The sequence below is a fragment of the Paramormyrops kingsleyae genome, chromosome 6 (assembly GCF_048594095.1).
Source record: "Paramormyrops kingsleyae isolate MSU_618 chromosome 6, PKINGS_0.4, whole genome shotgun sequence".
Taxonomy (NCBI): Eukaryota; Metazoa; Chordata; class Actinopteri; order Osteoglossiformes; family Mormyridae; genus Paramormyrops; species Paramormyrops kingsleyae.
The window spans coordinates 9069834-9083628 of record NC_132802.1 but is presented as its reverse complement, the minus strand read 5'-3'; the positions used below and the strand labels follow the sequence as shown (position 1 = coordinate 9083628).

At 52.2% G+C, this 13795-nt stretch overlaps 1 protein-coding gene across 1 annotated transcript in view; it reads right to left on the bottom strand.

The window, feature by feature from the left end:
- The window catches only part of plxna2 (plexin A2), a 132318-nt gene that overhangs the window by 5754 nt on the left and 112769 nt on the right, over positions 1 to 13795 (bottom strand). The window contains exons 23-30 of the mRNA XM_072713588.1: positions 13661 to 13727; positions 13374 to 13520; positions 11860 to 12019; positions 10813 to 10916; positions 3393 to 3492; positions 1337 to 1527; positions 947 to 1116; positions 480 to 692 (exon numbers count right to left, since the gene is read on the bottom strand). Of these exons, the coding sequence (XP_072569689.1) occupies positions 480 to 692; positions 947 to 1116; positions 1337 to 1527; positions 3393 to 3492; positions 10813 to 10916; positions 11860 to 12019; positions 13374 to 13520; positions 13661 to 13727 (1152 nt within the window). The remainder of the gene's footprint in view (positions 1 to 479; positions 693 to 946; positions 1117 to 1336; positions 1528 to 3392; positions 3493 to 10812; positions 10917 to 11859; positions 12020 to 13373; positions 13521 to 13660; positions 13728 to 13795) is intronic.

The window sequence follows — 13795 nt, the reverse complement described above, 5'->3', positions numbered from 1 at the left end:
AGTAGGTAACACCCCAGAAATGATCTTGTCGTCATGTGATCTACCAGCCGCCTCTCATTTTAAGGTTGTTTTGAGCTGCATCGGGACACACAAAACAACAGGGTCTTGGGGCGGCATTGGGTCAGAATTGGGACAGAGTCTCGGGGCAATATCTGGACAGAGTCTCAGAGAGTACTGGGACAGGGAGGTATTGGGATAGGACCTGTGGCAGTATTGGGATAGGGTCTCAAGGTGGTATTGGAACAGTGTCTTGAGGCGGTATCAGGACAGGTTCTCAGGGAGGTCTTGGGATAGGGTCTTGGGGCGGTGTTGGGACAGGGTCTAAGGGCGATATCGGAACAGGATCTGGGGTGGAATTGGGATACGGTCTCAGGGTGGTACTAAGATAGGGTCTTGGGATGGTATCGGGAAAGTGTCTCAGGGCGGTATTGCGATAGGGATTGGGTGGTATTGGGAGCCACTGTACTGAAAAGCCTCACCTCTCCACCCAGCTCTTGTAGTTGGGGATGTCCTTGGCATAGAGCAGCTTGTTGGAGGGGGAGTCCTTGCCCAGTCGATGCTCGGAGGTGGAGCAGGAGTCCATGAAAGTCTGGGCCACCACGGAGAGGCAGGCGTCCGTGATGCTGCTCTTGTGGATGTCGAAGACAAACTGTGGGTTCTTGATCACATTGACCCAGAAGCGTAGTGGGAGGCTGTAGGAGACGTGGTGGGGAGGGGGCTGTTAGTAACCCGGCGGTGGGCTGCATCATATTAATGTGTGGACAGCGCAGCGTAGCAGAAGATGGGACATGTCACAGAGTCGCATAAGATACAGAGCTGTTAGCTGTTGTGCTTATATCATTATAATTATGCTAACAATGCAAGAACATGGAAAAATGAACCCGAACACTAAAGGCAATTAAATGGGATGTCTTTTGCACGCAGTTTCCAAGATGGCCCCACATACCAGTTGCTCTTCCAGGTGTGGCGGACATCAGTGTCGTGGATGCCATGACGGTCTGCCTGCTCATCTAGGAAGTCGAACATGTACTTGATGGCGAGGGGCAGGGCACTGCCTCGGTGCACCGTGCTGAAGAGCGTCTCGAACAGGTCATCCACAAACTTCTGCAGCGTGCCCTGGGGGTGGGGGAATCAGGACAATAACCAGTAAGCCAGGGTGCTCCTGGCCATCTGTGGGGGGCAGTAGCCAGCCGGCGTTGTTTATGACAGGCTAACGTATCCTGTTCGGGGTGACTGGCACTGGCGCCAATCCCACAATGCACTTCTGAGATTAAACTGCCCTCTAGCTTCAGCAGAAGTAATCTCCATGGGAACAGGGCAGCGTCAGAGGCGGTACCTTTGTGGCCAGCAGGCGGGTCAGGTAGATCTCGGACACCATCTTGCTGCCGCGGTCGCCCTCTTTCTGGTCGCCGTGCTCGTGGTTCTTCACCAGGTGCCAGACCTTGACGCCGCTCTCCAGGTCCGGCGTGATCATGGGGGCTCGGGAGCGCAGACTGTCTGGGCTTCCCGTATAGCGGAATGAAGAGTCTGTGGGGGGGAGGCCGGGATGAATGTGAACTCAAGCAAAATGACCCAGAACCCCCTGAGAGCCCCTGTAACTTTTTACTAAGCACAGCCACGTAAAAACACATATTTTTACACACTATTTATATAATTTTTTTTGGGAGGAGGCAAGGTCACCCCAGAGCAACTAGGGGTTAAGGGTCTTGATCAAGGGCACAATGGTGGAATCACTTTGCAGACCCTGGGACCGGAACCAGCGACATTCCGATCACAAGTACAGGAGCCTAACCCACTAAATCACACACTGCTCCCATAACACATAAACACACACACACACACGACTCACTGGGTAATTACACTCATTCCTCACGCACTCATTACAAAGCTGGGACCCCTGGCACGTCTCCTCTATGTCGTCCGGAAAATTAATGGCTTCACATTAGTTCCACCACGTAAGACAACTGCAGAGCCTGATAACTCTTATATTTGCAGAAAAGAAGGAGCATCACTGGCAGGCGGTTTATATAAGAGTGAGGCCACAAGGGCACTGGCCTGCTCGCAGTTTAGCTCCGCCCACGACAGCACGGCCCTGTCATGCCCCTCAGTCATGCATCTCTGCTCAAGCAACGGGACGGATAAACATTGTGCGAGTGACACATGACACGTCTCCCTCGCAGACAGCGGCGACCAATCAAAAGGCTTCTTATAAGCGGGGGTCTCCTGCACCCCCCACCCCCCCAGCCAGGAACCCTCACCAGATCCTCCTCGCCCACCAATTAGTGTCCCTTTCCCAGAGCCGTCAGAGCCCCTCGTGGGATTGTGGATTTTCAAAGGCGAAGGTCTCGGCGGCGGTCGCTAGGGAAACGGTCCTGAAATGAGGGTTCGATGTGCCGGACAAATAGGGAGGGAACCGAAAATCCACCCTATGAATGAGGTATTGGCCTTCTCCATGGGGTGCTCGTGGTGTTGCTTGCGGGTGGGGTGTGACGCGTCCATGGCAGGGGGGTGGGGGAGGATGTCAGGGAGTCACCCTGGCACAACTGCACCCCCTGTGTCTCACTGCTGTGTGGTACACGATGCCAGCAGATCCAGAAACACGATGCCAGCAAATCCAGAAACATAAGGCCATATAAATAAAACAAAAAAGCTGGAGCACTTCTGCCCCCACGTCCCCTGTACAACACGGACGTTCACAGCACTGTAAAGATTTACGGTGGAATGATCTGGTAATGGTATGAATGATGAGAGCTGGTTTCACCAGGCGTGGTTCGGCCGGGCACCGCACTGCCGCTTGGTTCATGCCCCCCCCCCCCAGCCTCTGCATTGCCCCCCAACCCCCCACTGGGGTCGACTTCCTTTTCAGCTTTCACTCCCGCCATGCGTGATTCGTACCGAATAATTAATGATTGTCTCCGCCGCCCGGCCCCGCTAAGCACGGCCCCGCCGAGGGAAGCGCTGCGTGTCAGACCATCGCGGCTTGGCTCCGAGCTCGCTGTCGGAATTATCTTTATCATTCTTAGCGGGAGAAAAATAACGAGAAAGTCGAAATCAACACTTCCCCTCCCCCCACCCCCGCGGCCTCCCTCGAGCTTCAGCCGGCCAAGACGCAGCCTGCACAGTAAACTGCAGCACAAACAGCACGGGGAAGATGAAAGCAAGCTTCTGCCATGGACAAAAACAAAACAAAACAAAAAAGAGAAAACGAATGTGACCAAAGAAATCGGAAATGAATATAGAACTTCAAGCTGGTCCCTCAGGGACTGACCCAGGATCAGAATCCATCACAATTCAGCCCTGCGTTGGTGGTCTGGGACGCCTCGTCGTCCACCAGGGGCAGCGCAGCGTGGGAGGTGGACACACAGTGGGGGGGTGGGGGTGGGCTCGCTCACCGTATCTGCTGATGGAGGTGCGGGAGATGCTGGCCGTCGGTGGGATGTTGTAGGACGACGTCTGCTTGGGTACCAGTGCCACCACGCAGCGGTCAGATACCTGCAGGAGAGGGGGAGGGAGGGGTGAACTTGGGGATGGGGGGGCACTGCTGTGTATGAACACCGGAGGGAAGAAGGCGAGGAATCTGTCCAGAATTTTCCATCGCCAACGACACGAAGCCACCTGAGATGCTGGGAAGTGGCCGTCTTCCGGTACCCAGGATGCGTCGATGCTGACGTTACAGCCGGGCGTTGCAGCACCATCCTTCTACGCCCCGAGTAAATGTTCCTGTGCCTTCATTATGTGGCTCCGCTTTTAACACACGACATCTTTTGGGGGGGGGGGGGGGGGGGGCGTAGTCCACGCCATTTAAGCCCCCTGGTGCGAGAATTTTCAGGCCTCTCTGATCTCGCTCAGTAATCTCCCCCAGTTGAAGTCGGAGGCGGGGGGGGGGGGGGGGATGGGGTCATTCTCAGCACTCCCCAGGAGAATCGAATAAACCTGAGATTTTCACATTAAAGGGGAGCCTCCCAAAAAAAATGCAGTGGTCCCACTGTGCCCCCCCCCCCCCCCCCCATCTCCCCGCTTTGCTCAATGAGCCCCGACGCCCCCACCCTCCCATTACACGCATGTGACACGCTCGGAAAAAGGCAGCATTTAACATTATGAATGGCTCCGCTTTCCTACTTTCGCCGCTCCAGCTTTTTGGTGCCCCTCCCCTCCCCCCACCCTGGTCTAAACCCTCACCGCGCTATTTATTTCCCTCTTGTGGGGGGGTTTCTCTCTCGTCAAAAAGGCTGCCATATCGCTGCGTTAACAATGGCGGAACTGAGAAATGCTAATGCACGTTCACAGCGCACATGTGACTCAGTGCGCGTGCAGGTCTGTGTGTGAGTGTGTCTGTCTGCGTGTGTGTGCTGTGTGTGTGTGTGTGCTGCGTGTGTGTGTGAGTGTGTGCTGCGTGTGTGTGTGTGTGTGTGTGCTGCTGTGCTAGGGTGCATGTGCCCAGCGACGTCACTGTCCCTGAGCAGCCCGCTTAATGAGAGCTGCATCCCGGCCATACTGGGCAGACGTGCCGCCAGTCATGTCCAACAGCCCCCATGATGTCATGGCCCCAAGTCTTAATGGTCCCTGTATAATTAAACACGGCAAGGAGGCCCCGTGACGGGAGCCCGGCTCGACAGCATGCGCGGCTCACATGCATCCTGCGCGTGGCGCTCTTCCCGGGGCACACTCTCCCTCTCTCCCATGCTGTCCAAACCCCACACCTGCACATCACTGCTTTGCGTGAAGCCTTCTGAAGACTAAGGGGCAAAAGGTCAGGCCCGGCCCAGAAAATCCACCTGGGATATGGGGGGGGGGCTTCCTTTCCATTCATTGATGAGCCCTGGCAGCTGTTAACCCGCCTGGCTGTTGTAAGAGTCTCCCTCGATGGCCACACTAGGGGGCACAGGTAGGAAGGTGAAACTGGCTGATTGAGGAAACCTGCCTTCTTCCCCCCCCCCCTTTCCGTGCCCCTGGATAAAACCAGAAAAGACAGGGGCAGGTGCATTTGCCCTTTCCGGAATGATCTGTAGCCACGTGCGATAAGGCTCGGCTCGACGAGCCAGCAGACGTGATTTTCGCCGTCTCTGCTCCTCTGTCCCCTGATTGGTATCGGAGCCGGACCTCAGGTGCACTGTGACACAAGGGTAGCCACATGAAACAGCAGAGGACAGATCTGTAGATTTAATTCAGTCCTAGTGGCTGGGTGGCTCAGATGCTCCCTCCGTGAAATGGCGTCGGGTCCTGCCTTCGCGGTGTGCGTGTGCAGCTGGTGTGTTCTTGCGTCGGACGGATTTTCTCTGCATACTGCAGTTCCCTCTCCACCTTCAATAGACACCTGAAGACCCACCTGTTCCATGAATTCCTCTACTAGCCTGATGCCTCTTGACGTTCTTACATTGCACTTCTGGCCATTGGCTAGTCTTACAAGGTTCTTGTTTTGTATGTTTATTTATGTTTATCAATGTTAGTTGGGGTCTTAAAATTGTATAGGTTACATACTGTATTTGTTAACAAATGTCCCCACAGTGTGATAAAAACCTTTTTTTAAGTTGTGGGGACCAACTTTTCTGAAACTGTTTATTCTATTCAGGGCCACAGGGGTCTATAGCCAATGGGCACAAGGCAGGGAACGACCCAGAATGGAGTGCCAACCAATCACAGCGCACACTCACACACCATTCACTCACACACCATTCGCTCACACACCATTCACTCACACACCATTCACTCACACACCATTCGCTCACACACCATTCACTCACACACCATTCACTCTCACACCATTCACTCACACACCATTCGCTCACACACCATTCACTCACACACCATTCACTCACACACCATTCACTCTCACACCATTCACTCACACACCATACACTCACACACCATTCACTCACACACCATTCACTCTCACACCATTCGCTCACACACCATTTGCTCACACACCATTCGCTCACACACCATTCGCTCACACACCATTCGCTCACACACCATTTGCTCACACACCATTTGCTCACACACCATTCGCTCACGCACGCATACCTATGGAAAATTTGGTAACTCCCATCAGCCAATCATGTTTTTGGACTGTGGGGGGGGGGGGGGAACCAGAGTACCTGGAGGAAACCCCCACGATGACACAGGTGGGGGGCAACAGCGCAAACCACTGTGCCACCCCAAGTGGGAGCTCACTTTTCTAAAAATATATCACTAGAATCAAAAACCTAAAAATGCCAAAAGAAAAAATTACTTGTATTTTGTTTGGTGACTTATGTTTAAGGATAGAGCTGGGTATTGGTTAAGCTCGTCATATTGGGATTGGGGTTTTGCACATAGAAATGAATGGACGGTCCCCACAAAGATATGAATACAAATGAGTTTGTGTGTGTTTATGCACGCGTGTGTGTGTGTGGTCAGGAATCACATCCAGGCTGTACCCCCCCCCCCTTCCCGGGACGGGCTCCAGTACCAAATACCCGCTTCTGCATGATGGATGCGATCCAGTCCTGACTCCTGTGCACAGGGCAGACTGGAGTATGTTTGTTTAAATTTGGATCTGACGGGGCCTGCAAAATGCAAGCTGGGCTTTGTTTGGGGAAGCAGGATTTAGCCCCTCCTCCCCACCACCCACGGATGCCGTGTGACTGATGTTCAGGCTTGGCTCCAGCGGAGGTAGAGGGCAGCAGTGCTGCCAAGCGGCCGGCCTGACAAATCCCGCGCCCACTCGCACGCCGCCGCTCATTAGCATAAACAGATGGCCGCGTGTTTGATGAAGGGCTTGTTTTCCGCGTCAGAGCCGTGTTACACTGAACAATAAAACAAAGCGCCGCATATAAAAACCAGGTTCCTCGCCGCCGACGTAGCCGGCTTCCTCAAAAGCAGCTGTTAGGCTGCTAAACTGGGTAATTAGGCGGACGCAGGCCGTGCGGCTAACATTAGCTACCTGCGCACTCGTCCGCGAGACCTTTTTAAAGCCTCCCTGCTGCACTGAGGAATAGTGTTTGGCTTATTATTCAGAAACGGGTCCAGGATGTCTGCTGTTAGCAAATGAAAACACACCAGCTGGCTGTTTGGTCAGTTGGTGCACATTATCCACACAACTGCTTATGATATTAGTCTGGAACCCATCCTAGCAAGATCACTCTGGATGGGATGTCGGTGAATCTCTGGACACACGTAAAGGCAAATCTATGCTTGTTTTTAAGATGGCGGGCATTATATTGCCCGTAATCCATACAGAGGGCCAAACCTTCTCATCAGCCAATGGTATGTTTTGAATCTGTGAGTGACAAGGGAGAGGGCACTCCTAGGGCCAATGGGCTTCCAGCTGGGGCCAGTGCCCCTGTGGTCCCGCCCCTGTATACACCCCTGACTATGGCACTGGAGGTTGTCTATTTTCAGACTGTGAAGAGTAGCTGGTGCAGTTTGCGACTACTGCTAGTAATCCACTGCACAAACCCTTATGTAAGTCATAAGTCGGATTTACCTTCCCATACCGTTTGAGGCACCTTACTGCAAAAAACACATAAGCCAAAAATTTTGTATAGGTTCATACTAAAGAGCACTCGTTAGCGTAAACTCTAAGATATTTTTTGTCTGGATTTACTTAAGCACGTAAGTCCAGTGTCCCTCTTCCATCACTTCCCTCACTTTTCTTTCCCTTTTTCTCTCCTTCATTTATGTGTAATATACCTGGGATCACACCCCCTTTCCAATAATGGCCTTCGCTCAGCGCCCCGTGTGGGAGACTCAAACCTTGGGGTGTTTAGGACCCTGCGGATGTCGTCCCGTTGGGTCACTGCTTTCCCCTTCCTGGGCTGTGGAGGATTTTTGGCTGCGGACGAAGTGCGAGCCGACAGCATCGGCGAGAACAGCTTCCCCGTTTGTGCGACAGCAGCTTACTTAACACTAATTTGAAGGGAGATTGTTAGCGGCCCGGAGCTGTGAAACCGAGCAAGATGTGGGCGTCTGACCTGGGGTCACGCGCCGCAGGTGTCACCCCTCACTTCATGCCCTCAGAGCTCCCGGCTCCCGTGGTCCTGACTTGCGACTGCCCACGCATTTCCCCTGAACCTTAACGCTGGCCTTTTCCTGCCTGCTGTTACAGAACCAGGGGCAAATCTAATATTTTTAAGGTGGGGCGCATGAGAGGGGCCATAACTCATACAGAGGGGCCAACCTTATCATTAGCCAATGATATACAGACGCTCCTCTACTTACGAACTTTCAGACACACGAACGAAGAGGACTGTAAGTCCACAGTGTGTTCATTGGGCTCCTGTTTCCTGTCCGCAGCATCAGTTTGTTTCCTGCGCGCCTATTCCGCCTAGTACGACTTCTGGCCGCTACTCCCACCGCGCAGCAACATAGCGTGCGAACTCCCAGCATCCTAGTCCTTTGTACTTGCGTATACGCTTAAGATGATGTTGAATAACGACTTACGGACATTTAAAGTTACGAACGGCTGTTCGGAAAGTATCTCATTCGTAAGTAGAGGAGCATCTGTATTTTAAATCAGTGATTGACAGGAAGAGGGACCAATCACCTACGGACACTGGCCCCAGCTGAAAGGTGATTGATCCTAGGAGTGTCCCGTCCCCTGTCAAACACCAATTCAAAACATACCATTGACTGGCACCTCTGCATGAATTATGGCCCCTCTTATGCCCCCCCACCTTAAGAAAATCCTAGAATCAAGCATCATACCCCCACGGTACACACACACGCACATGTTCGCCGATGCTTTATTTAAATTTCTAATCTGCTTTGCCTATCTCCCATGCCGCTCAAACCTTGAAATTGGAAATTCACTGAATCTAAGCACTAGGGCTTACACACCCCCCAGCCCCCCCCCCCCCCCCCCACCCAAGGTGTTCTAGATTCCCCTGTAATGCCATTCATCGGCTACAAGGTTAACAGCCTCACCTCCGAAGATAACAAAAGGGAAAGATTTGGCGGTGTGTGTATGTGTGTGTCTGGGTGGGGGTGGGGGGGTGTGTGGGGGGGACAAGGAGACTCACGAAAAAAGATCAAAGAATCCTTGACAAGTCAAGAGACTAATCAAGGCGGGGAGATAAGAATCCGGGCCGGTCGGACACTCGGTATTTCATATCGCCCGTCCTCCGACTGGGATTAATGACTTTGAAGATTCCCTCGATCATCAGGCCGTGTCACAGAAGTGATTGAATTAAGATATAAATGCTGGCGTGCTGAGGGTCTGTTGATGCTTTTTTGGGTGGGAATAAAAAGGTGGGAATTAGCATATCTACACAAGAGATCGTTTCCAAAATAAGGGAGCTACTGCGGGTGGTGGTGGGGGGGGGGCGATTACTGGGGAAGCTCTACAGTTTATTGCTGATCCAGCTGCTCCCCGTTTTCCCGCTTGGCGTATTCTGCTTCCAAATCCACCCCCATTCTTCCCTCCCTCTTCCTCTCTCCCCAGCACCTGCTCCCAGCACCCTCAGTTCCTGCCATGGGGCCATCATGTCTTGCCAGTCCCATCTACGGACCCCCCGCCCCCCTTCCTCAACAGCCTTTGGCTAATGGTCTTAACAGCCCGGCAAGTTCAACTGTTAGAGCAGAAGACTCAGTCTCAGGGTTGTGGGTTTGGGTTCTAATTCGGGAGTCGTAAACTAATGACCTCTGGGATCAATAAAATATTTCTGGAAAACATGAATGGATGTATGAAAACTTCCAGCACATGTTTACTTTTTAATTTCCTTGTGCTCAATGCTAATTTTAATCATCAATGTTTTAGGCTCTTGAGCAAAGCCCTTAACCCCAGCTGCTCCAGGGACAGGTTGACCCTGCTTTCAATTGCAACCCTGCAAGGAGACCCCTGGAAAAGACCCCCCCCCAGCATGCTAACTCCCTTCCCCAGCTTTCTTGAACCCCCCCATACCTTTGGGAGTCAAGCAGCATAAGGGAGCCACTTTTCCAAAGCTAAATGAATCAAGAACTCTTAGAACCCCTAACCCCCCCTCCAGGGTCCCAGAAGCCCAGTGCAGGAAGTGGGATGTAAACTTGTGACCCCCCCAGAGGCCGAGAGGAGCTGCTTGGCTCCAAACGTGGAGCTGAGTGTGGCTAATTGCCGCAGTAACAGGTAAGAGAGCAGTCCCAGCGCGTAGGACGGGATCAGTTATAGATTCCAGGAGGGTTGGGGTCACCGTCGGCCACATGGGCCTGACTTTGGAGAGAGTGTGAATCATACTGCAGCCCCCTTGGGCACCACTTCACAGAGCTTTTGTCCATCTGACAAAAAACACACCCACTGTTTTCGGCAAGCCTGGGAGGAAGACCTCAGCGGGGCTCGTCAACCATCTCAAGTTCACGGTAACACAGCACCAAACGCCACACTCTGTTTTTACACTTTGCCCAGTTGCCAGCACCAGACGCAGATTCTGACCTTAACAGCACTCATAATCTGACACTATAGCATAATTACTATCACTTAATTTCAGGAAAAAGCATGACTTTCACGATTTAAGGCTATAAAAAGACCCAGCTAATAGACAGACCTCAGGCACACGGGCACTCAGCATTCACATCCTTCTGCTTCGCTGACACGCACGTATTTTTGGCATCTATACTTAAGAGAATTAAGTGTGACATTTTGCTCAAGGTCTGAGCGGCAAAGATCTCTGTGGGACCTGAACCGACAACCTTCTGGTTTAGGATAACACTCGCCACATGTCTTACCGTTAAGAACTACAAAAGGCTACATTGTAGCACCTGTTTTGATCCCGGGTCTCAGCCGATTGGACCATCTGCCTACTGGGCCACCTCTGCTTGGTAACCATGTGGGCGGGGCCTCTGCGTTTTCCGGAGGCTCACCTGGTAGTGCAGGAGGGTGTTGAGTCTCTTCCAGTCGTTCTCTATCTTGGTAGTGATGTCTTCGTCTTGGAGCACCACCCGTGCCAGCCGGCCCTGGCGCCACTCTGGTGGTAGACGAGGAGAAGCATTGGGTCAGTTCCGTATTGGGTCAGAACCCACAGAAACCAGTTAAAGCAAGGTATATTACATCAACTTTAAAAACACTAAAAATTAGACAGCAGATGGAGTGATTACAGGATTTTTTAAGGTGGGTGGGGCATAAGAGGTGCGTTTATGCAGAGGGGGCAACCTTATCATTAGCTAATGATATGTTTTGAATCAGTGATTGACAGGGGAGGGGGCACTCCAGGGGCCAATCAGCTTTTAGCTGGGGCCAGTGCTCCTATGGCCCCGCCCCTGTGCTAACCCTTGCTGTACATGGCTTGCCCATGCCGTGGTGAAGGGGCTGAGGGGTGTATGCATACGTTGGATAACAAAAAAGGAAAACAGCTCAGTAGAGGGGGGAAGAGAAGTGGAGTGGCAGATAATGACAGGATAACGAGGACACTGATGGAAAGATGGCAGGCGGCAGGCCCCCCTGCGGACAGTGATCATCGATTTTCTCCTCTGTTGGCCGGACCTCACAGCTCTGCCAGCCACATGGCCTCGGCCCTCCATCGCCCTGGCGCCGCGACCTCCGAGGACCGCATCTCCACGGCAATGGAGAGACAGAGACACTGTGGGGGACGGCACGCACGAGCAGAGAGTGCGGAGACGAGACAGGCACGACGGTGGGGTGCCGGGGGAAGGGAGGGGGTTTCTTTTGTTCCCTGCTTGTTTCTTTCATGATCCCATTGAAGAGGGAGATAACAGCCTTGGGAGCAGGGGGATTGCACTGGACCAGGGTGGCTAGGGGCGCCCATGGTGTTCCTGCCACCCGCTGACAGGCCCATCTGCCGGCCCTTACCTGGGTCATGTGGCTCGACCCGAGAGTCTGGGTCCGCCCCAAGCCTCTAAGCGGGGACGGTTAGCAGTTAGCAGTTAGCTGCCGTCGTCACAGCAACTCACCCAGGTCCATGTCGACGGCTCGCGGCCGCTGCGAGTAAGGCATGTTCTTGTAGACGGCATCCAAGATCTTCTCCTTCACCTGAGTGATGGTGTCGCAGTTGAGCACCTTGACTGGGATCTCGGGGCTGTTCTCGTTCTCGGGGTTGACACAGTTCAGGATCTGGGGAGGAGGGAGAACGGAGGCTGTGAGGGAGTCCTCTAACGTCGGGGTCTAAGAGGCTATTTCCGCACATGCGGGCTTCCGAAAAATCTAATTTCACACTTGCGGTGGGACACCAATTTCCAGTTCTGGCAGGGTATTAACAAGTAATGAGCCAAATTTCCCATCAGCGCAATCAGTGCCGTGTCATCTCGACACTGTCTGACTGTCTGAATTCCCTGCCCCCCCACCCCAGGTATTCCCGGCAAAGGAGCACAATGCCCATCATGATGCTGGTTCCACACAGACCAGAAAATCAGAGCGTAAGGTGACAAGGACAGCCGTGTGGTTTTTATTTAGCCCAGATTACAGGACGCCATACTTCGCTCTCCTATCCATCCGTGGGATTCCTCTCCTCCTGGCTCTGAGCATCATGGGAGGCTGCTGTCATTAGGCTCAGAGTTCACTGTCAGGTTATCCCCGGTGGTCTTTTTTTAAGCATAGTGGACCGAAAAGACGACTGACAGGTTCTCTTTTCTTTTTATGGCTTTATTTCTTGCTGCCGTGAAGATGCTCCTGAGAATCGAAAGGCTATTGTTTGTGTCTTGCTCGTGAGAAAAAAGAGCTAAACGCGGAGTATCAATGAGCTACAGAGACGTAGACAAGGAATGCTGGATATTTGCTTCTCACGCAGAACCATTACGAAAATAAATTGCTATAGTTCTTTTTTTTTTACAGTATCAGTATTCATTTGGAGCCAAGCAAGCTTTCATCAAAAAAGTGAGATTTACAACTGTGATTTATTTTCTTGCAAATAAGTAATATTTAGTATACATATTAAAGAAATATACTGGAAAAGACATTAAAAATAATTAAGCAAACGTTTATCACGAAGTCTAAGACACATTCTGAATTGCTTCCCATTTTCATCTGCCATAACCTGGTTACCCCAGTGACCTCCAGCCAAAGGAGAAATGTAGAATTACTTTAAAAGTGTCTCCCACTGACATGTCTCCAACACAAAAGTATCTCCTAGAAATGTCTCCCACTGAAATGTCTCCAACTCAAATGTCTCCCACTGAAATGTCTCCAACTCAAATGTCTCCCACTGAAATGTCTCCAACTCAAATGTCTCCCACTGAAATGTCTCCAACTCAAATGTCTCCCACTGAAATGTCTCCATCACAAATGCATCCCTAAAATACCTCCTGCTGCAATGTCGCCCAGTACTTGTCTGATAAATTTTCTTTGCATTGACTTGCTTGTTTTTAACTATTCTGATAAGCAACCAAAGTGCAGGAGTATTTATATGAAGGCAAATGTATGCAGAATGGGTCTATGAACATGTGTTTGTGCTCTGAGAGCGCACATGTACCAGGGTCTTGTACTCAATCTGCTGCCGGATGAGCTTGTCCTCGCTCAGGGAGTAACGAGCCTCGCCGGTGATGGCGTCGATGGGACCTTTCTCCATCTGCTGCTTGATGGCGCAGTATAGCATGAAGAGAGGCTCCCCGGCGCACTCCTGTGGGGGCAGAGGTGTGACTGATGCTTCAGCAAAGACACACCGAGGCTTAAATAAGGCCTCAGGTTAACACACACACACACACACACAGACACACACACACACACACACACACACACAGACACACACAGCTTGGTTACCTTGAGGAACTTGTGCAGCAGGAAGGCGAACCAGTTGGTGAGCATCTTCTCAGCCACGGACTCTGTCCTGCAAGCACAGAGGAGACTCGTCACCTCAGAGCCCCGTAACGGAGAGCCAGTCCCAGCAGCGGGTCA